Raw genomic sequence first — 24,241 nt, forward strand, 5'->3', positions numbered from 1 at the left:
CATTATTCTCGGATTTAAATGAGTAGCCATCTCGAATTAAACGAGATCCTGACACAATGTTCATGCTCAAAGCTGGCACTAAATAACAATTATTGAGGTTTAAAACTAATCCCGTAGGTAAATGTAGAGGCGGCGTGCCGACGGCTATCACATCGACCTTGGAACCATTCCCGATGCGCATCGTCACCTCGTCCTTCGCCAGTCTCCGTTTATTCCGCAGCTCCTGCTTTGAGTTACAAATGTGAGCAACCGCACCGGTATCAAATACCCAGGAGCTACTACGAGTAATGGTAAGGTACACATCAATTACATGTATATCACATATACCTTTAGTGTTGCCGGCCTTCTTGTCCGCTAAGTATTTGGGGCAGTTCCGCTTCCAGTGACCACTTCCCTTGCAATAAAAACACTCAGTCTCAGGCTTGGGTCCATTCTTTGGCTTCTTCCCGGCAGCTTGCTTACCGGGCGCGGCAACTCCCTTGCCGTCCTTCTTGAAGTTCTTCTTACCCTTGCCTTTCTTGAACTTAGTGATTTTATTCACCATCAACACTTGATGTTCCTTTTTGATTTCCACCTCTGCTGATTTCAGCATTGAATATACCTCAGGAATGGTCTTTTCCATCCCCTGCATATTGAAGTTCATCACAAAGCTCTTGTAGCTCGGTGGAAGCGACTGAAGGATTCTGTCAATGACCGCATCATCTGGGAGATTAACTCCCAGCCGAGTCAAGCGGTTATGCAACCCAGACATTTTGAGTATGTGCTCACTGACAGAACTATTTTCCTCCATCTTACAGCTGAAGAACTTGTCGGAGACTTCATATCTCTCGACCCGGGCATGAGTTCAACTCTTCGAACATCTCATATGCTCCGTGTCTCTCAAAACGCTTTTGGAGCCCCGGTTCTAAGCTGTAAAGCATGCCGCACTGAACGAGGGAGTAATCATCAGCACGTGACTGCCAGGCGTTCATAACGTCTTGGTTCTCTGGGATAGGTGCGTCACCTAGCAGTGCTTCTAGGACATAATCTTTCTTGGCAGCTATGAGGATGATCCTCAGGTTCCGGACCCAGTCCGTATAGTTGCTGCCATCATCTTTCAGCTTGGTTTTTCTAGGAACGCGTTGAAGTTGAGGACAACATGGGCCATTTGATCTACAAGACATATTATAAAGATTTTAGACTAAGTTCATGATAATTAAGTTCATCTAATCAAATTACTCAATGAACTCCCACTCAGATAGACATCCCTCCAGTCATCTAAGTGAAACATGATCCGAGTTAACTAGGCCGTGTCCGATCATCACGTGAGACGGACTAGTCAACATCAGTGAACATCTTCATGTTGATCGTATCTTCTATACGACTCATGCTCGACCTTTTGGTCTTCTGTGTTCCGAGGCCATGTCTGTACATGCTAGGCTCGTCAAGTCAACGATACTCGAAGACTTTCCACTTTCAGCCCTAAGCCTTACCAGACATTCCCTGAATGCAAGTTGCTTCAGTCAACCAGGAAAGATCATGACAATTAGACCAATTTGAGATTGGATTAGTGTCATCTATCTCCCTGGTAATGAACTGAAAAAGAGACTGTCACCGCTGAGAATGAGACGGCACAGGTTGTGGTTCTTCTCCGGCATACGCTAGCTGCTGGAACCCACCGAGTTCAAATCCGAGTTAGGATCTGGCTTACACCCGTTGTATTCGAACGTTAGAATCTATCACACCCGATCATCACGTGGTGCTTCGAAACAACGAACCTTCGCAACGGTGCACAGTTAGGGGGAACACTTTCTTGAAATTATTACGAGGGATCATCTTATTTAAGCTACCATCGTTCTAAGCAAATAAGATGTAAAACATGATAAACATCACATGCAATCAAATAGTGACATGATATGGCAAATATCATTTGCTCCTTTTGATCTCTATCTTCGGGGCTCCATGATCATCGTTGTCACCGGCATGACACCATGATCTCCATCATCGTGTCTTCTTGAAGTTGTCTCGTCATCTATTACTTCTACTACTATGGCTAACGCTTTAGCAATAAAGTAAAGTAATTACATGACGTTTATGTTGACACGCAGGTCATAAATAAATAAAGACAACTCCTATGGCTCCTGCCGGTTGTCATACTCATCGACATGCAAGTCGTGATTCCTATTACAAGAACATGATCAATCTCATACATCACATATATCATTCATCACATCCTTTTGGCCATATCACATCACACGGCACATGCTGCAAAAACAAGTTAGACGTCCTCTAATTGTTGTTGCAAGTTTTTACGTGGCTGCTATAGGTTTCTAGCAAGAACGTTTCTTATACCTACGCCAAAACCACAATGTGATATGCCAATTTCTATTTACCCTTCATAAGGACCCTTTTCATCGAATCCGATCCGACTAAAGTGGGAGAGACAGACACCCGCCAGCCACCTTATGCAACTAGTGCATGTCAATCGGTGGAACCAGTCTCACGTAAGCATACGTGTAAGGTCGGTCCGGGCCGCTTCATCCCACGATGCCGCCGAATCAAGATAAGACTAGTAACGGCAAGCAAATTGACAATATCGACGCCCACAACTGCTTTGTGTTCTACTCGTGCATAGAAACTACGCATAGACCTAGCTCATGATGCCACTGTTGGGGAACGTAGCAGAATTTTAAAATTTTCTACGCATCACCAAGATCAATCTATGGAGTCATCTAGCAACGAGGGAGAGAGGAGTGCATCTACATACCCTTGTAGATCGCGCGCGGAAGCGTTCAAGAGAACGGGGTTGATGGAGTCGTACTCGTCGTGATCCAAATCACCAATGACCTAGCGCCGAACGGACGGCACCTCCGCGTTCAACACACGTACGGTTGGGAAGACGTCTCCTCCAACTTGATCCAGCAAGGGGGAAGGAGAGGTTGATGGAGATCCAGCAGCACGATGGCGTGGTGGTGGAAACTACGGCGATCTCGGCAGGGCTTCGCCAAGCACAGGGAGATGGAGGAGTGTCACGGGAGGGAGAGGAAGAGGCCAGGGGCTAGGGTCCGGCTGCCCTCCCTCCCCCCACTATATATAGGGTCCCTAGGGGGCGCCGGCCCTAGGAGATCCAATCTCCTAGGGGGGGCGGCGGCCAAGGGGGTGGCTTGCCCCCCAAGGCAAGTGTGGCGCCCCCCACCCCTAGGGTTTCCAACCCTAGGCGCAGGGGGAGGCCCAAGGGGGCGCACTAGCCCACTAGGGGCTGGTTCCCCTCCCACTTCAGCCCATGGGGCCCTTCGGGATAGGTGGCCCCACCCGGTGGACCCCCGGGACCCTTCCAGTGGTCCCAGTACAATACCGATTACCCCCGAAACTTTCCCGATGGCCGAAACTTAACTTCCTATATATAAATCTTCACCTCCGGACCATTCCAGAACTCCTCGTGACGTCTGGGATGTCATCCGGGACTCCGAACAACTTTCGGGTTACCGTATACTAATATCTCAACAACCCTAGCATCACTGAACCTTAAGTGTGTAGACCCTACGGGTTCGGGAGACACGCAAACATGACCGAGACGACTCTCCGGTCAATAACCAACAGCGGGATCTGGATACCCATGTTGGCTCCCACATGCTCCTCGATGATCTCATCGGATGAACCACGATGTCGAGGATTCAATCAATCCGTATACAATTCCCTTTGTCAATCGGTACGTTACTTGCCCGAGACTCGATCGTCGGTATCCCAATACCTCGTTCAATCTCGTTACCGGCAAGTCACTTTACTCGTGCCGTAATGCATGATCCCGTGATCAACCACTTGGTCACATTGAGCTCATTATGATGATGCATTACCGAGTGGGTCCAGAGATACCTCTCCGTCATACGGAGTGACAAATCCCAGTCTCGATTCGTGCCAACCCAACAGACACTTTCGGAGATATCTGTAGTGTACCTTTATAGTCACCCAGTTACGTTGTGACGTTTGGAACACCCAAAGCACTCCTACGGTATCCGGGAGTTGCACAATCTCATGGTCTAAGGAAATGATACTTGACATTCGGAAAAGCTACAGCAAACGAACTACACGATCTTTGAGCTATGCTTAGGATTGGGTCTTGTCCATCACATCATTCTCCTAATGATGTGATCCCGTTATCAATGACATCCAATGTCCATAGTCAGGAAACCATGACTATCTTTTGATCAACGAGCTAGTCAACTAGAGGCTCACTGGGGACGTGTTGTGGTCTATGTATTCACACATGTATTACGATTTCCGGATAACACAATTATAGCATGAATAATAGACAATTATCATGAACAAAGAAATATAATAATAACCATATTATTGCCTCTAGGGCATATTTCCAACAGAGGCCGGGGTGAAAACCCTGGCGGGAACGATAGAGGTGGCGGAGCAGAGGACGAGCCGGCCCCGACGACGACCTGCGGGATTGGCCCCGTGCTGAACGCCACGCCGGAGGTCGAGAAGGACGGCCCGCCGACCGGAGAAAACCCTTGGACGGGGGTCAAGAAAACCCCCGAGCCCAATGGTGTCCCAAGAAGGGGCGGCTCCGTCGACGGCGCCGGCGCCGAGCCCAGGACCACGAGGTCCGGAATCGGCGGCGGAGCAGGAGCGGCCGGCACCGCATTGGCCGACGCCCGTGGAGGCCGGCAGCAGATGGGGGACAGCGCCCGCAGCGCAGAGGCCAGGTCGCGGCCCGAGTGCTGCAGCCCGGCCAGCCAGCGCTCCTGGATGCTGGCGATGCGCTGGTCGACTGGGGTCAGAGGGCGGCGCGGCGGTGGGCGTGACAGAGCCATCGGAGCAGAGGAGAGGAGAGCGAGGGGCGATGAGGGAGAGAGAGGGAGCGGTGGGAACAGTGCGCCTGGGCGATGACAGGAGAGTGGAGGCGAGTAATGAGACGTCGCCTCCGTCTCTCACGCTGCCCGAGGCGTGCAACTGCCCCGCACGCGCGGCCGCGCCCGGCCAGGCTGCAGGCTGCTTTGAGGTTCGTGCGGGTCTCAAACCGCATGCAGCCCAACCAACCAAACATGCCGTGTACATCCCGCGCGGGCTTGGTTGGGCTGCATGCGGGCAACCAAACACGCCCTAGATCGCTGCCCTACTGTATGTGTGCGTTCGCTACAGCGGCCAGCTCCATGGGCGGGCCCAATCGGGGGTGCATACGGCGTGTACATGCAAAAATAGTATAAGTTGTTAGAAGTCCATATTACGCTTTATATGTTTATAGTGAAAGAGGTTGTACCGAAGTGGGACTCTCTGCCTGCATAAAGTTCTAAAATGCCATGCCGATAACTTAATTCAACACAAGAGATGGCGGCTTTACAACGAAATGATTTGTAGGCCATTTTAGCAACAAAGAAATGGACCAATAACACTACTCCCTCTGATTCATATTAAGTTATCAGCGACAATTAATATGGATTGGATGCATTACTTTGTACTAAATCAGTGACAATTATTCATTTTGATTCTGTAAAAAATCCTTGCACCTGCAGGAAGGTAAAGAAATGGAGTATGCTATAATTAGCCCTTCCGATTCTGTCAAATCTCACAAGCCTTTCATAGCGCGAACGCATTAACCACAAGAGAGAGACAAATCCTTTGCATTTACCAGGCGGATCACAAATCAAACTTAATTTACCCGCCTATATATAGCATCGACCTACGTCCCCCCAAATCACAGGCAAAACACAAACAGGATCGCAGCACGAGGAAAACAAACCTTCTTCGTCCCCAGAGGAAAAAGCAGTCGTTCCACTCCCAGTCCCACTCCCACCCACAATGGCCGCCAGTCCCAAGCCCCAGCTCCTCCTCCTCGTCGTCGCCGCTGCCGCCGCCCTGGTCGTCGCGTCCTGCCACGCGGCACGGCTACCACAGGCCACTGCAGGTACAGATCACTCTGCAACTCCGGCCGGTCTCACTTGCATACATTTAGTAGTACATGTTTTCTCTCTCCGTTTCTTTCTGACGTGGTCGGTCGGTCGGTCTCGACGTTTGTGCGTGCGTGCAGGTGGAGGCTTGGCGGCGGAGAAGTCGCACAGGGACTCCAGCTGCCTGGAGCTCACGCAGGTGCAGTGCCAAATTACGCCGTGCACCAATTACTGCTTCAGCATCGGGCTCAACACCACGGGCTGGTGCACCTTCAAAGGCCTCAACGTCTACTGCTGCTGCCCTGTCCCGGCCGCCGGAGCCACCACCGCCGAGCTGCCGGCCTCCTTGTCTCCCTCTGGCCCTCAGGCCGGTTTAGTTTAGCCACGTAGGCCTAGCTAGATCATCATGCCCACTGTGGAATGAGCCGCTTCATATATATTTTTACCAACATTGTAGAGAGAGATGTTGAAACCCACGTGTGATGTATCATCATCAGCAATAAAGTTTGCAAAACTCAAATGTATCGGTCGGCTGTACAGGTTGGCTAGGCATTAATTACCAAAAAAAGCCTTTTTCCCGCTTTATACATAAAGCAATATGACCGAACCGATACAAAGTGATGAGGGAACCCACTTATGAAGTAGATCAAGGATAAACATAAAAATAAAAGTAGCCACACCCCAACAAGAAGCACCCAAGACTACTGGCTAGAGGAGGAAACCACGCCTCCAAAACAAACCACCGGATATCGCTGCAATGTACACACCAAACTGTCGCCGGAGAGGGCCCCCCGCCCTCTCCCTCCGGGCCGTGGAGCACCGATCCGGAGCCGAAGGGACTAGCCATTGATTTGATGATACGATGCTGTTTTTTGTGACACTATCAGGGGGAAAGGCTCCTCGCCGGAATTTTTTCATTTCAAATGAACGGAAGAGTGTATACAAGTACGCTTATCGTGGGGAAATTACATCATGGTATAGACCGGCGTGTTCCTTTTTTATCACTGAATTTGAATTCCAAAAGGTCAGATCATCAATGATGTTGATAACTGTCACCGAGGCATCTACATGGAGTTGTCGAAGAACCATAGCCTTTCTAGCGTCCCAGATTTTCCATAGCACGACGAGTACGATGAAGGGGCTGGTGGAGATCAAAACTCGTCGAACGACCTAAAAGGTCCGCTGAATGCCGATAGCACGTGAGATGCCCCGAGCAATAGGGTATGTGAAGGATATGTGTTGACAATCCTCTAAAACATCTGGGGTAGGTCGAGTCGTCTTGCAAGGTTTTTCTGTAGAGGATCCGGCTGAAGATCTTGAACTTTGCCGGCACACGCGATTCTCAGATGGCATATAGTTTGGAGTTTCTCATTTGATTGTGGAAACTGTCGCACTTATGTCAAGGATTTGGCTACGAAATATATTTACCGGTGAGGGGTGGGGGAATTAAACCAAAAATTACCGGACAAAATCTCTTAAATTTTTTGAATTTGATTTTCTTTTATTGTATATAAGGAATGTGAACGGTGAATCTAGGTAACGACTCAGGAACGGTCTTATCTCGGTGGTGGACATGCTTTCCATGGTAGTGGGTTCGGTCCCTCCACTTTCTCTAGCTTACTATTTTTTTTACGTTAATGTTTAAAAATTTATAAGAAGAAGACTCAGAATTCTCTATCTGAATGAGAAAAGGAGTAATTTCCGCACAAAGTCTCACAAACGCAAAACATAAAACCAAGACCAAAGAAACCAAGTACTATTCACCTCATAGGAAACCAATGGCCTAGAGCATTACCTCATAAGAAACTAGACCACACGATTTGGAACCCAGACCGACATGACACAAATCCCACATCTTGAGTGATAAGCCAAGATAACAATATCACACCTGAAGGAATAAAGAAAAGAAAAAAAAGCAGCCCCTCCTTGTGATGTTGCAGAGACCTTTTGTTATAGTGAAAAACAATGCTGATAGAGGGTGGATGCTCGTAGTTGATCGGGTCGGCATGCTGCAATGTTAGTATTTATCACAACTGGTAGTTGGCAAAGCAGTCATATACAAAGACCGTGTGTAATGGGTGTGCGTATACTTGAGAGAGTTGGACAAATACATTTGCCATCCCGAATAACTACATCTACCATTTCAGATGGCAACTAAACCGCCATTCCGCGTGTATCTAACGTAGCTCCGCTAGGACGGGAACATATCTGGTGCACCGGAGCTTGTGGTGCTACCGGTGCACCGAACTCACATTGTGATTTTAAAATGTTCAAAAAATTCTGAATTTTTTTTAGCACACTCACACAACATCAATGTAGGTTGTCACAAAATTTCAAGTCAAAATTTGAATTATAACTCAAAAAACAAAAACGGCAAATTCAACACTGAATAGTACATAACATAACTTGGGCTTCAGATTTGGCCCGTTATCACACTGACGTCAAATTTGTCATTTTTGTATCTCAAAAAATATTTCAAATTTTTACACTAATTTTTGTGAAACCATACATTGATGTTGTGTTAACGTGCTAGATTTTTTTTTAGAATTTTTAAAATATTCTATGGCATCCGGTGCACCAGTAGCACCACAAGTGCAGGTGCACCAGATACAGTCCCCCGCCAGGACGTGTGGGTATATTTGTTTCGTGCCACACGCGTAGGGTGTTGATGAGTACTAGTTGGGCACGAAGTAGCTGCGTCCACACGTGTGGGCAATTCTAATGTTCGCATTTTCGGATTTATCAAAGCGAATCAATAGCAGATTGACCAAAATTTCACTTGCCTATATAACCACCACGTACGTCCAACTATACGACACACACCTCAAACAATCGAGCTAGCAGTATTACTATTTTCTTCTCCACGATCATCACCAAGAAAATAGCCATGGCCAGTCCTAGCACTGCTCTCCTCCTCGTCGCGGCCGCTCTACTCTTGGCGTCGTGCTGCCAGGCATCGCCATCACCACCGCACGCCATCTCAGGCATGTTCGTCCACGGCTACACACCATGCATATGCACAACGATCGTGCCCGCGGAGAAGTGCACATGTTGTTTCTATGTTGTCCTGACGTATGCAGCTGTGCTCGTGCATGTAGGCGGCGAGGCGAAGAAGGCCGCGGACGTCGTGCCCGCGGAGACGGACCCGGCCAAGTGTGAGATGATGGTGCCCTGCGACGGGGAGAAGTGCACCGAGCACTGCGTCCGCATCGGGCTGGGCAACGCGCGGGGCTTCTGCTCCTTCCACGACTTGCACTTCGAGTGCTGCTGCCCCATGCCGCCGCCCCTGCGCTCGCGCCGCCTCTCCTCCTCCGGCTCGGTTTAGATAAACTAGCTAGGAAGCTCTTCACCCGTGCGTGTAAGAGATGGATCCCTCGTCCGTGTGTGCTTGCAAGCGTGGTGTGGACAGAGATCGGAGTACACGCGTCGATCAGCAATAAAGTTTGTTCTGGCCTTCTGGGGCAGTACAGATATGCGTCTTGTGTTTCCAAAACAAAAAGAAACTAAGAAACTTTTGAATGTTCTTGCCAAAAGAATAACTTTGAATGCGTCGATCAACTTCTATATCAAAAAGACTTTCTCACGGGCAAAAGGTTACAAAGATCCAACAAATCTCACCCGTTCAACAGTGGTCTAGGTATATAGCGTTAAACATGTGACATCAACTCGTAATTCATGTCTTACCTAATATCAACATCAATGTTAACCAAGTAATTCAAATATCAACGTGCAATATACATCTTATGAATGTGCATTGCACGTACTATTCCTAGTAAGCATAAGAGGTCAAGTGATTTTTTTAAATAAAAAACTTGCCTTGTTAATTGTTCAGTTTTTGGAGGGCATGGAAAGTAGATGTGGTCAATACAAACATGATGTACTACTAATTGGCGTTGTATCTTATGAATCCGGCATCCCTTGTGCATCCCTGTAGCCGGTCATCATCTATCGTCCGATTGTAATCCTCAGCCTCGCGTGCATTGGCCCATATTTTACAGAAAATGCCCACCTGTAGAAAATTAGGCATGTGAATTTTCTGAAAATCCCCCTGAAGCTAGCTCTCCCAATTCCTTACTCCCGATCGTTTCTCTCCCGATCTCAAATCAAACCCGCGACCCGTATCTACCCCATCAAAGAAAAAAAAAACCTACGTCGTATTAAGTGAATCTGACATCTGTCATGAATCCTTGTATCCTCTTCTTTCCAGCCACCCGATCTAAATCGAGCGTGTCTACTTTGTTTGAGCAGGTTTTTTTCTTTGACGGGAGAGATACGGGTCGCAGGTTTGATTTGAAATCGGGAGAGAAACGATCAGGAGTAAGGAATTAGGAGAGCTAGCTTCAGGGGGGTTTTCAGAAAATTCACATGCCTAATTTTCTACAAGCGGGCATTTTTCTGTAAAATATGGGCCAATAATGCACGCGAGGCTGAGGATTACAATCGGACGATAGACCATGGCTGGCTACATGGATGCACGAGGGATGCCGGATTCATAAGATACGACGCCCTAGTAATTTGCACACCCTTTGCATGTCAAGCTTACGGTGTAATACCAAATCATCATACTAACCGGTAATTATAATGGAATGTTAAAATTCTAGTGCAAAATTGTGGAAGCTTATTGCGCAAAGTTTTTTTTCCCAAAGAAGGCTCTCGAGGCGCATTGAAATCCTTTCGTTTTTCAAACACAAAATCGAAATATTGGAAGAAAGGGAAAACATGATATTTGATGTAATAATAACTATTCACATTCTTATCTTTTATCTACTTCTATTGTCATGTCAGAAGTTTCACTTATGTTTTCTTGTGCACTCTGCCCCATGGGTGCTCATAAATTGACGTTCAACAAACAAAAAAGAGCAAAATATAGTGACTTTGTACTGTGGTTCTTTTCATGTTTGTGTCCATTCTAACTGGCCTCGCTAATGTCATGCTCGTTTTTCATTTGAAATAGAAGAAAGAAGATGAGGAAAGACATGTATGATGCATGTATGCAAGTACCATGCTGCTCCTACATCTTCCTAGACAGATATAGCGGATTTGTTATTTCGCAGGTGCCCGAAATTCCTTTTTGTGTCAGTCACTTTTTTTCCTTCCTTCCCTCTTGATTGGACCTCGCCGAAGAAGAAACAATCTCGTCGAAGAAGAACCAGCCCCATCATCTATCTTAGGGTGAAGTCATGGGTGGTGCAGGGAATCACTACAACATCATTATCTATCTTAGGGAGGGCGTCGTATCATGTGAATCCGACACCCCTCGTGCATCCCTGTATCCTTAGCGTTTTGGTTCATCCGATCTACATCGTGTGTATTTGCTCAGCTGTTGACAACTTTTGCAACAAACCGCCCGCCTTCAGCCCTGTGCCTCCGCAAGTTAACCAGGTAAATTTGCACGGGCACCCCTGCACATACCAGACGCGCGAACCCCATGTCCCGATCACCATGGCGGCGACTGGCGGCGACTTGCGGGTACATACAGAAGAACTGAACATACACCCTAACCTTCCACAAAGAAGAGATCCCGGCGGCCAGACGCGTATACTCGTAGGTCAATACAGTATCTCAAAATCATCCCTCTACCCTTGCCTTGTCCGCTTATCGTGCATAGTGTTTGAAAGCAGATCGCTTTTCTTCAGCCCAGGAGAATTAATGAGTAAAACAATGATCCGATTTGTATGTATACATGGATTCTTCTTAACTTGATGTAAACAGGGATTTCTGTGGTACACATGATGCGATCAAGCTCATACTCATTGTTCGAAATTTTGCTAGTGTGTAAACTTTATTCTGAATACACCTCGTCATGCTGACATCTCTGTGGGTGCCGCCAATTTTGCTGTAAAGCCGGGAATAGTTCTTCCTGCTTTTACCTGCACATACATATATTGATGGTAGACTCTAATTCTACCCCAAGTGTCATTTGAAATGTCACCGGGCCTTTCCATTAGCATTGTTGGCTAAATCAAAATTGGGATGTACTTCTCATGGCAAATAGTGTCCCCTTTTTCTGGTTACTTTCAGAGGCTTATCGTGTATACTTATTGCTGCAGCAATGGGATCTGCAAATAGTTGGCAAATGCAGATGAACAAGGAAGGATTTAGTACACCCATAAAGAAAGCAAGTGTTCCTGTCACTATAAGTCAATTCCTTTCACCGACCATTGTCGTATTCTGTTCAGTTATTTGTGCATGAAGGTTCTTACTGATTAATTATTTATTGTGTAGTGCTCATCTTTTATACCTGAATGTGAAGAAAATTTGAAGCCTAATGTGAGAGAAAAACTGAGAGCTTTCAAAGGAGTTTACATTGTCATTTTCAGTCATCAGTCATAGGATAAACGAAAATGTTGGGCAGGACCATGGTCCAGCCGAACCTACACTCGAAGCCATTGATTCCTGGACACTGTTCCTATGGATCTGTGCATGATTGATTAAACAAATCATGGCGGGAAGAGTTTGCATGGTAAAGAATGCATGGCGCGAACCGTTGAAGGGAGTTGACGGGTGTGGTCATGCATGGGGCGAGTAGTTTACTCTAGGTTATGAGCCAAACATCACTAAGCAAGCCTACTCAATTCTTATACAATAGGCAATATAATAGTTAGACTCCAACGGGCATGGAAATGTTGTCTTCATGCATATCAACACTGTTCACTATTTGTTTATTTGTTTGATATGCGTGATAGCTCTCTCCCCAAGAGTAGCAATGAGTAGGCTATGGCTGACAAAACGAAGCCTAGTGCCTTCAGTTTATATGATGGTGCCCGAAAAGAATGATAAAAGTAAGTATATTTCTTGTTGTCATAATAATTTTTGTGTTTTTTTATGTGTGTTTACACAGTTTGCAAAGACTATTCTCACCTACTCCATCTCATGCAGGAACTTTATGAGTAAACATTTGCAAGCTTAGAGCATCTCTAGTGGCTTGTGTAAATTTGGTAGTCTATATCTTCACATACACAATGGTGTAAATTTTTTTCATTTTAGACAACCTCAGTTTTTCAGTGGATTGTCTAAATTTGATAGTCTATGTCTCCAACGGCTATATTTTCAACAGCTACTTTTCCAACGACTCTATTTCCAACGGCTATATTTTCAACGGCTATATTCCAGGTCTATATATACCACCCCTCCCACTTCTCATTCACCAATCCTGGTTGTGCCTTCTCATTCCTCTCCTGAATTCCTTTGTCTTCTCTCACACAACAGAATGATGAGTGGAAACATTTTGTTCTTTGGATATGCTCATGAATTCGTCGTCGTCTTCATCTGACGACGACGAACTCATTCTTGTAGCATTCGCAGAGCGCGAGAAGGAAGAGCAGAGGAATCGTTGACGCCATGGCGGTTCCAAGCATGGACGTCAGACAATCAATCGAGCAAGAGATGCAGGATTTGTTCTACTATGGAATGACTACTTCGAAGAAAGTCCTCGCTATCCCGAAAACTTATTTCGGCGAAGGTTCGTAATTAGTACATTTACTTAATGTCTGCCTATTTTTCACCTCCCTATCTCATTTACATTTTTACGAACAGGTTTAGGATGTCTCGTAATTTGTTTAATCGCATAGCTGAAACTATACTTCAACATAATTATGATAGTTATTTTACGCAAAAAAGAAGTGCCCATGGACTTCTTGGGTTGCATCCGTTGCAAAAGATGACTGCAGCAATGCGAATGCTAACTTATGGAATAGCAGCTGATAGTGCCGATGACTACATCCGGTCTGCAGAAGCTACTAATCTAGAGGCTTGCAAGAAGTTTGTGATCAAAATTTGTGAAGTCTTTGGGGACCAATACCTGAGATCTCCAAATGAAGAAGATACTACAAGATTACTTGCAATAGGGGAGGAAAGAGGATTCCCTGGTATGTTAGGGAGTATAGATTGTATGCACTGGGGTTGGAAAAATTGCCCAAAAAAATGGCATGGCATGTTTAAAGGTCATGTGAAAGAGCCCACAATGATCTTGGAAGCAGTTGCTTCCCAAGATCTTTGGATTTGGCATGCTTTCTTTGGTTTACCAGGGTCAAACAACGATCTGAATGTTCTTCAACGTTCTCATGTGTTTGCAAAGCTAGCTGAAGGTGAAGCTCCAGAAGTGAATTATACCATCAATGGTCATCAATACACAATGGGGTATTACCTTGCAGATGGCATATATCCACGGTGGGCAACATTTGTGAAGACCATACTATCTCCACAAACAAGAAAGAAGAAACATTTTGCCCAAAGGCAAGAGGCGGCTAGAAAGGATGTGGAACGAGCCTTTGGAGTTCTGCAATCCCGTTTTGCCATTGTCCGAGGACCTGCGAAAGGATGGAAACGTAAAGAAATCGGTGATGTCATGAAAGCTTGTGTCATAATGCACAATATGATAGTTGAAGACGAACGACACACTGGTCAGCAAAACAACACTTATGAGGCAATGGGAGAAAGAGTCCGGGTGTCCTCTACTCATGCGGAAGAGCTGAGTGCATTTATTCAGATGCATCAGCAAATTAGAAACAAAGATGAACATTCTCAGCTTCAAGATGATCTAGTTGAGCACCTCTGGCAGAAGTTTGGACACTAATGATGTAGTACAAGTAACTTTGTAGTCTATTTCCTTTCATCTAGTTTTTCATGTATGCATAAGAAATAGTTGAAGTGACAAATAGTTCAAGTCACAAATAGTTGAAGTGACAAATAATTCAAGTGACAAATAGTTCAAGTGATAAGAAATAGTAGACAGAACAACAAATGAAGGTCAACCAGATGTGTTCTGGCAGCGAGCAATGATCTCATCTTGTTTATTCTTGTAGAATTGCTTCTGTGCATCACTCATATGAGATGTGTCCATGAGCATGATTTTCTCATCTAATTCAAACTGTTTCCGTGCATCCTCCTTCTCTTGCAATGCAATCTGCTTCTCTTGCAATTCAAAAGCTCTCGCGTAGCGAGCAATTTTTGTGGCCTCTTTGATATCATCCTTCTCTATATTCTGTGCCCACACACTTTCTAATGATAACTTGCAACCACTATCATTGGATTCAGAAGTTTTACCTTTCCTCAAACGTTCATTCTTGTCATGCTTCGTACCAGGAGGTCTTAGCTCTTCTTCAAGAGCATCAGTGCATGCGCCGAAGTCTCAATCGTTGGAGGTTGTACCCGGACTTGCATCCGAGGTCTTCTTTTGTTTCTTCTGAGGAAGCGGACGTGTCTGCCAAAATGTGAAGGATTGAGTCCTATCCTATATAGGAATAGGAATCCATTCCTACAAACCAAAGGGTCTCAAAGGAAATTTTCCTATGAAAATCCTATCCTATAGAAATCCTATGACATTCCTACAAACCAAAGAAGGCCCAAGTGTTTTTATGTCAGTCAATGGGTTAGAATAAATCCGAGGCGCTCCGTTGATCTACCGAGGACCAAGCAATCACACGAGCACGACACCGAGATTTGTTAACGAGGTTCACCTGTTGGGGAACGTAGCAGAAATTCAAAATTTTCCTACGTGTCACCAAGATCTATCTATGGAGAGACCAGCAACGAGAGGAAGGAGAGTGCATCTACATACCCTTGTAGATCGCTAAGCGGAAGCGTTCAAGAGAACGGGGTTGATGGAGTCGTACTCGTCGTGATCCAAATCACCGATGATCCTAGCGCCGAACGGACGGCACCTCCGCGTTCAACACACGTACGGAACGGAGACGTCTCCCATGCCTTGATCCAGCAAGGAGGAGGGAGAGGTTGATGGAGATCCAGCAGCACGACGGCGTGGTGGAAGTAGCGGGATTCCAACAGGACTTCGCTAAGCGCTGCGGGAGGAGGTAGATGTGTCACGGGAGGGAGAGGGAGGCGCCAGGCCTTAGATTGGTTTGCTCCTCCTTTTTCCCCACTATATATAGGGCCAAGGGAGAGGGGGAGGCGCAGCCCTTGCCCCTTCCTCCAAGGAAGGGTGCGGCCAAGGGTGGGGAGGAGTCCATCCTCCCCAAGGCACCTCGGAGGTGCCTTTCCCCTTTAGGACTCTCCCCTTTTTCTCTTCTCTTGGCGCATGGGCCTCTTGGGGCTGGTGCCCTTGGCCCATGTAGGCCAAGGCACATCCCCTACAGCCCATGTGGCCCCCCGGGGCAGGTGGCCCCACCCGGTGGGCCCCCGGGACCCTTCCGGTGGTCCCGGTACAATACCGATGACCCCGAAACTTGTCCCGATGGCCGAAACAGCACTTCCTATATATAATTCTTTACCTCCGGACCATTCCGGAACTCCTCGTGACGTCCGGGATCTCATCCGGGACTCCGAACAACATTCGGGTTACCGCATACTAATATCTCCATAACCCTAGCGTCACCGAACCTTAAGTGTGTAGACCCTACGGGTTCGGGAGACATGCAGACATGACCGAGACGTTCTCCGGTCAATAACCAACAGCGGGATCTGGATACCCATGATGGCTCCCACATGTTCCACGATGATCTCATCGGATGAACCACGATGTCAAGGACTTAATCAATCCCGTATACAATTCCCTTTGTCTATCGGTATGTTACTTGCCCGAGATTCGATCGTCGGTATCCCATACCTTGTTCAATCTCGTTACCGGCAAGTCTCTTTACTCGTTCCGTAACACATCATCCCGTGATCAACTCCTTGGTCACATTGTGCATATGATGATGTCCTACCGAGTGGGCCCAGAGATACCTCTCCGTTTACACGGAGTGACAAATCCCAGTCTCGATTCGTGCCAACCCAACAGACACTTTCGGAGATACCTGTAATGCACCTTTATAGTCACCCAGTTACGTTGTGACGTTTGATACACCCAAAGCATTCCTACGGTATCCGGGAGTTGCACAATCTCATGGTCTAAGGAAATGATACTTGACATTAGAAAAGCTATAGCATATGAACTACACGATCTAGTGCTATGCTTAGGATTGGTTCTTGTCCATCACATGATTCTCCTAATGATGTGATCCCGTTATCAACGACATCCAATGTCCATGGTCAGGAAACCGTAACCATCTATTGATCAACGAGCTAGTCAACTAGAGGCTTACTAGGGACATGGTGTTGTCTATGTATCCACACTTGTATCTGAGTTTCCTATCAATACAATTATAGCATGGATAATAAACGATTATCATGAACAAGGAAATATAATAATAATCAATTTATTATTGCCTCTAGGGCATATTTCCAACAGTCTCCCACTTGCACTAGAGTCAATAATCTAGTTCACATCGCAATGTGATTAACATTCACAGGTCACATCGCCATGTGACTAACACCCAAGAGTTTACTAGAGTCAGTAGTCTAGCTCACATCACTATGTGATTAACACTCAATGAGTTTTAGGTTTGATCATGTTGCTTGTGAGAGAGGTTTTAGTCAACGGGTCCGAACCTTTCAGATCCGTGTGTGCTTTACAAATCTCTATGTCATCTCCTAGATGCAGCTATCACGCTCTATTTGGAGCTATTCCAAATAACTGTTCTACTTGGAGCTTATTCCAAATTGTTGCTCCATTATACGTATCCGGTATCTCTATCGGAGCTATCCGGATAGGTGTTAAGCTTGCATCGACGTAACCCTTTACGACGAACTCTTTTACCACCTCCATAATCGAGAAACTTCCTTAGTCCACTAGTTACTAAGGATAACTTTGACCGCTGTCCTGTGATCCATTCATGGATCACTCTTGTACCCCTTGACTGACTCATGGCAAGGCACACTTCAGGTGCGGTACACAGCATAGCATACTGTAGAGCCTATGTCTTAAGCATAGGGGACGACCTTCGTCCTTTCTCTCTATTCTGCCGTGGTCGAGCTTTAAGTCTTAACTTCATACCTTACAACTCAGGCAAGAACTCCTTCTTTGACTGATCCATCTTGAACACCTTCAAGATCATGTCAAGGTATGTGCTCATTTGAAAGTACCATTAAGCGTTTTGATCTATCCTTATAGATCTTGATGCTCAATGTTCAAGTAGCTTAATCCAGGCTTTCCATTGAAAAACACTTTCCAAATAACCCTATATGCTTTCCAGAAATTCTACGTCATTTCTGATCAACAACATATATTCATCAGAAATTCTATAGCGCTCCCACTCACCTCTTTGGAAATACAAGTTTCTCATAAACTTTGTATAAACCCAAAATCTTTGATCATCTCATCAAAGTGTACATTCCAACTCCGAGATGCTTACTCCAGTCCTCAGAAGGATTGCTGGAGCTTTGCATACTTATTAGCATCTTTCAGGATTAACAAAACCTTCCGGTTGTATCACATACAACCTGTCCTCAAGAAAATCGTCGAGGAAACAATGTTTTGACATCCTATCTGCAAGATTTCATAAATAATGCAGTAATCGCTAATATAATTCCAACAGACTCTTAGCATCGCTACGAGTGAGAAAGTCTCACCGTAGTCAACTCCTTGAACTTGTCGGAAAACATCTTAACGACAAGTCGAGCTTTCTTAACGGTGATACTTACCATCATTGTCCGTCTTCCTTTTAAAATCCATATGTACCTAACAGCCTTACGACCATCAAGTAGTTCTTCCAAAGTCTACACTTTGTTTTCATATATGGATCCTCTCTCGGATTATATGGCCTCGAGCCATTTATCGGAATCCAGGCCCACCATCGCTTCTCCATAGCTCGTAGGTTCATTGTTGTCTAACAACATGACTTCTAAGACAGGATTATGTACCACTCTGAAGTAGTACGCATCCTTGTCATCCTACGAGGTTTGATAGTGACTTGATCTGAAGTTTCATGATCACCATCATAAGCTTCCACTTCAATTAGTGTAGGTGCCACAGGAACCACTCTTTGTGCCCTGCTATACACTAGTTGAAGTGACGGTTCAATAACCTCATCAAGTCTCCACCATCCTCCCACTCAATTCTTTCGAGAGAAACTTTTCCTCGAGAAAGGACCCGATTCTAGAAACAATCCTTTATTGCTTTCGGATCTGAGACAGGAGGTATACCCAACTGTTTTGGGTGTCCTATGAAGATGCATTTATCCGCTTTGGGTTTGAGCTTATCAGCCTGAAACTTTTTCACATAAGCGTCGCAGCCCCAAACTTTTAAGAAATGACAGCTTAGGTTTCTCTAAACCATAGTTCATACGGTGTCGTCTCATCGGAATTACGTGGTGCCCCTTTTAAAGTGAATGTGGTTGTCTCTAATGCCTAACCCATAAACTATCGTGGTAATTCGATAAGAAACATCATGGTATGCATCATATCCAATAGGGTGCAGTTATGATGTTCAGACACACCATCACACTATGGTGTTCCAGGCTGTATTAGTTGTGAAACAGTTTCCACAATGTCTTAGTTCTGTGCCAAACTCGTAATTCAGATATTCATCTCTATGATCATATCATAGATATTTTATCCTCTTGTCACGACGATCTTTCAACTTCACCCTGAAATTACTTGAACCTTTCAATAATTCAGACTCGTGATTCATCAAGTAAATATACTCAACATCTACTCAAATCATCTGTGAAGTAAGAACATAACGATATCCACTACATGCCTCAGCACTCATTGGACTGCACACATCAAAATGTATTTCTTCCAACAAGTTGCTTTCTAGTTCCATTTTACTGAAAAACGAGGCTTTCAGTCATCTTGCCCGTGTGGTATGATTTGCATGTCTCAAGTGATTCAAAATCAAGTGAGTTCAAACGGTCCATTTGCATGGAGTTTCTTCATGCATATACACCAATAGACATGGTTCGCATGTCTCAAACTTTTCAAAAACGAGTGAGCCCAAAGATCCATCAACATGGAGCTTCTTCATGCGTTTTATACCGATATGACTTACGTGGCTGTGCCACAAGTAGGTGGTACTATCATTACTATCTTATATCTTTTGGCATGAACATGTGTATCACTACGATCGAGATTCAATGAACCATTCATTTTAGGTGTAAGACCATTGAAGGTATTATTCAAATAAACAGAGTAACCATTATTCTCCTTAAATGAATAACCGTATTGCGATAGACATAATCCAATCATGTCTATGCTCAACGCAAACACCAATCTCGATGGTAGAGGGAGCTTACGATGCTTGATCATATCAACATTGGAAACACTTCCAACATATATCGTCAGCTCACCTTTAGCTAGTGTCCGTTTATTCCGTAGCCTTTTGTTTCGAGTTACTAACACTTAGCAACCGAACCGGTATCTAATACCCTAGTGCTACTAGGAGTACTAGTAAAGTACACATCAACACAATGTATATCCAATATACTTCTATCGACCTTGCCAGCCTTCTAATCTACCAAGTATCTAGGGTAATTCTGCTCCAGTGGTTGTTCCCCTTTTTACAGAAGCACTCAGTCTCGGGTTTGGGTTCAACCTTGGGTTTCTTCACTAGAGCAGCAGCTGAATTGCCGTTTCACGAAGTATCCCTTCTTGCCCTTGCCCTTCTTGAAACTAGTGGTTTCACAAACCATCAACAATTGATGCTCCTTCTTGATTTCTACTTTTGTGGTGTCAAACATCGCGAATATCTCAAGGATCATCATATATGTCCCTGATATATTATAGTTCATCACGAAGCTCTAGCAGCTTGGTGGTAATGACTTCGGAGAAACATCATTATCTCATCTGGAAGATTAACTCCCACTTGATTCAAGTGATTGTTGTACTCAGACAATCTGAGCACAAGCTCAACAATTGAGCTTTTCTCCCTTAGTTTGCAGGCTAAGAAAATCGTCGGAGGTCTTATACCTCTTGACGTGGGCACGAGCCTGAAATTCCAATTTCAGCCCTCAAAACATCTCATATGTTTCGCGATGTTTCAAAAACGTCTTTGGTGCCTCAATTCTAAATCGTTTAACTGAACTATCACGTAGTTATCAAAATGTGTATGTCAGATGTTCGCAACATCCACAGACAACGTTCGAGGTTCAGCACACTGAGCGGTGCATTAAGGACATAAGCCTTCTATGAAGCAATGAGGACAATCCTCAGTTTACGGACCTAGTCCGCATAATTGCTACTATCAACTTTCAACTAATTTTTCTCTAGGAACATATCTAAACAGTAGAACTAAAGCGTGAGATATGACATAATTTGCAAAGTCCTTTTGACTATGTTCAGGATAATTAAGTTCATCTTATGAACTCCCACTTAGATTAGACATCCCTCTAGTCATCTAAGTGTTACACGATCCAAGTCAACTAATCCGTGTCCGATTAACACGTGAGACGGACTAGTCATCGTCGGTGAACATCTCCATGTTGATCGTATCTTCCATACGACTCGTGTTCGACCTTTCGGTCTCTGTGTTCCGAGGCCATGTCTTCACATGCTTAGGCTCGTCAAGTTAACCCTAAGTGTTTTTGCATGTGTAAAACTTCTTACACCCGTTGTATGTGAACGAAAGGATCTATCACACCCGATTAACACGTGGTGCTTCGAAGCGACGAACTGTAGCAACGGTGCACAGTTAGGGGAGAACACTTCTTGAAATTTTAATGAGGGATCATCTTATTTACTACCGTTGTACTAAGCAAATAAGATGTATAAATATGATAAACATCATATGCAATCAAATAATAGTGACATGATATGGCCAATATCATATAGCTCCTTTGATCTCCATCTTGGGGCTCCATGATCATCTTGTCACCGGTATGACACCATGATCTCCATCATCATGATCTCCATCATCGTGTCTTCTTGAAGTTGTCTCATCATCGACATGCAAGTCGTGATTCCCTTGACAAGAACATGATCAATCTCATACATTACATATAACATTCATCACATCCTTTTGGCCATATAGCATACCCTGCAAAAACAAGTTAGACGTCCTCTAATTGTTGTTTGCATGTTTTACGTGGCTGCTATGGGTTTCTAGCAAGAACGTTTCTTACCTACGCAAAACCACAATGTGATATGCCAATTGCTATTTACCCTTCATAAGGACCCTTTTCATCGAATCCGATCCGACTAAAGTAGGAGAGACAGACACCCGCTAGCCACCTTATGCAACTAGTGCATGTTTGTCGGTGGAACCGGTCTCACGTAAGAGTACGTGTAAAGTTGGTCCGGGCCGCTTCATCCCACGATGCCGCCGAATCAAGATAAGACTAGTAACGGCAAGCATATTGAACAAAATCAACGCCCACAACTTCTTTGTGTTCTACTCGTGCATAGAATCTACGCAATAGACCTAGCTCATGATGCCACTGTTGGGGAACGTAGCAGAAATTCAAAATTTTCCTACGTGTCACCATGATCTATCTATGGAGAGACCAGCAACGAGAGGAAGGAGAGTGCATCTACATACCCTTGTAGATCGCTAAGCGGAAGCGTTCAAGAGAACGGGGTTGATGGAGTCGTACTCGTCGTGATCCAAATCACCGATGATCCTAGCGCCGAACGGACGGCACATCCGCGTTCAACACACGTACGGAACGGAGACGTCTCCCATGCCTTGATCCAGCAAGGAGGAGGGAGAGGTTGATGGAGATCCAGCAGCACGACGGCGTGGTGGAAGTAGCGGGATTCCAACAGGACTTCGCTAAGCGCTGCGGGAGGAGGTAGATGTGTCACGGGAGGGAGAGGGAGGCGCCAGGCCTTAGATTGGTTTGCTCCTCCTTTTTCCCCACTATATATAGGGCCAAGGGAGAGGGGGAGGCGCAGCCCTTGCCCCTTCCTCCAAGGAAGGGTGCGGCCAAGGGTGGGGAGGAGTCCATCCTCCCCAAGGCACCTCGGAGGTGCCTTCCCCCTTTAGGACTCTCCCCTTTTTCTCTTCTCTTGGCGCATGGGCCTCTTGGGGCTGGTGCCCTTGGCCCATGTAGGCCAAGGCACATCCCCTACAGCCCATGTGGCCCCCCGGGGCAGGTGGCCCCACCCGGTGGGCCCCCGGGACCCTTTCCGGTGGTCCCGGTACAATACCAATGACCCCGAAACTTGTCCCGATGGCCGAAACAACACTTCCTATATATAATTCTTTACCTCCGGACCATTCCGGAACTCCTCGTGACGTCCGGGATCTCATCCGGGACTCCGAACAACATTCGGGTTACCGCATACTAATATCTCCATAACCCTAGCGTCACCGAACCTTAAGTGTGTAGACCCTACGGGTTCGGGAGACATGCAGACATGACCGAGACGTTCTCCGGTCAATAACCAACAGCGGGATCTGGATACCCATGATGGCTCCCACATGTTCCACGATGATCTCATTGGATGAACCACGATGTCAAGGACTTAATCAATCCCGTATACAATTCCCTTTGTCTATCGGTATGTTACTTGCCCGAGATTCGATCGTCGGTATCCCATACCTTGTTCAATCTCGTTACCGGCAAGTCTCTTTACTCGTTCCGTAACACATCATCCCGTGATCAACTCCTTGGTCACATTGCGCATATGATGATGTCCTACCGAGTGGGCCCAGAGATACCTCTCCGTTTACACGGAGTGACAAATCCCAGTCTCGATTCGTGCCAACCCAACAGACACTTTCGGAGATACCTGTAATGCACCTTTATAGTCACCCAGTTACGTTGTGACGTTTGATACACCCAAAGCATTCCTACGGTATCCGGGAGTTGCACAATCTCATGGTCTAAGGAAATGATACTTGACATTAGAAAAGCTATAGCATATGAACTACACGATCTAGTGCTATGCTTAGGATTGGGTCTTGTCCATCACATGATTCTCCTAATGATGTGATCCCGTTATCAACGACATCCAATGTCCATGGTCAGGAAACCGTAACCATCTATTGATCAACGAGCTAGTCAACTAGAGGCTTACTAGGGACATGGTGTTGTCTATGTATCCACACATGTATCTGAGTTTCCTATCAATACAATTATAGCATGGATAATAAACGATTATCATGAACAAGGAAATATAATAATAATCAATTTATTATTGCCTCTAGGGCATATTTCCAACATCACCATCATGGCTACATCCCCGGGGCCTGACTACGGGCGCTCCTCCCCATGACACCGTCACAATACCGCACCCTGGCCGCCCGGGCGCCAGCACACGCCGCCGGCTCCCCCGCGTGCCCGTGCTATTATGTTGGCATAGGTTACATCGTGTGTCTACCCCCGCTATATAAGAGAGGCCTAGGATACAAGTGTCCTACTAGGACACAACTCCATATCCTATGTAAACACAATACAACTACAAGTCCAACTGTAACCTACCTTATACACTATATTCGACACAACTCCAACACAATGCATATGTTAAATTATTCAGATAAGACATCTATGAATTTATAAAAAATAAACAGTACTACCATGGATGAAACAGGCAACGGGTTTTTTATTCATGGGGCATTGGCTCAAGTGCTGAAATGCCTAGAGAGG

General features: G+C 45.6%; 3 protein-coding genes across 3 annotated transcripts; all 3 read left to right on the forward strand.

Moving 5' to 3' along the window:
* Positions 1–4,919: 4,919 nt before the first annotated feature.
* Positions 4,920–6,378, forward strand: LOC147966619 (uncharacterized). Its single transcript, XM_087527323.1, has 2 exons — positions 4,920–5,893; positions 6,017–6,378. The coding sequence occupies exons 1-2, from the start codon at positions 5,788–5,790 to the stop codon at positions 6,256–6,258; spliced, it is 348 nt and encodes a 115-aa protein (XP_087383449.1). The 5' UTR covers positions 4,920–5,787; the 3' UTR covers positions 6,259–6,378.
* Positions 6,379–8,707: 2,329 nt separating this feature from the next.
* On the forward strand, positions 8,708–9,399 carry LOC147966620 (uncharacterized). The gene has a single exon (XM_087527324.1). The coding sequence runs from the start codon at positions 8,764–8,766 to the stop codon at positions 9,199–9,201; it is 438 nt and encodes a 145-aa protein (XP_087383450.1). The 5' UTR covers positions 8,708–8,763; the 3' UTR covers positions 9,202–9,399.
* A 1,919-nt stretch (positions 9,400–11,318) lies between these two features.
* On the forward strand, positions 11,319–14,451 carry LOC147966621 (uncharacterized). Its single transcript, XM_087530891.1, has 4 exons — positions 11,319–11,345; positions 13,244–13,338; positions 13,413–13,744; positions 13,958–14,451. Exons 1-4 carry the CDS (start codon positions 11,319–11,321, stop codon positions 14,449–14,451), a joined length of 948 nt encoding a protein of 315 aa, XP_087387017.1.
* Positions 14,452–24,241: the final 9,790 nt, after the last annotated feature.

Source organism: Triticum urartu, chromosome 6A (assembly GCF_056163025.1).
Source record: "Triticum urartu cultivar PI428250 chromosome 6A, HENAU_Tu73, whole genome shotgun sequence".
Taxonomy (NCBI): Eukaryota; Viridiplantae; Streptophyta; class Magnoliopsida; order Poales; family Poaceae; genus Triticum; species Triticum urartu.

Bases quoted from the DNA above. Each gene is read 5' to 3' on its own strand.
- LOC147966620 (XM_087527324.1), top strand. From the start codon at position 8,764: ATGGCCAGTCCTAGCACTGCTCTCCTCCTCGTCGCGGCCGCTCTACTC.
- LOC147966621 (XM_087530891.1), top strand. From the start codon at position 11,319: ATGGCGGCGACTGGCGGCGACTTGCGG. The intron at 11,346-13,243 runs GTACATACAGAA...CATGGACGTCAG, and splicing joins CGACTGGCGGCGACTTGCGG to ACAATCAATCGAGCAAGAGA. The intron at 13,745-13,957 runs GTATGTTAGGGA...TTGCAAAGCTAG, and splicing joins GGAGGAAAGAGGATTCCCTG to CTGAAGGTGAAGCTCCAGAA.
- LOC147966619 (XM_087527323.1), top strand. From the start codon at position 5,788: ATGGCCGCCAGTCCCAAGCCCCAGCTCCTCCTCCTCGTCGTCGCCGCT. The intron at 5,894-6,016 runs GTACAGATCACT...GCGTGCGTGCAG, and splicing joins GCTACCACAGGCCACTGCAG to GTGGAGGCTTGGCGGCGGAG.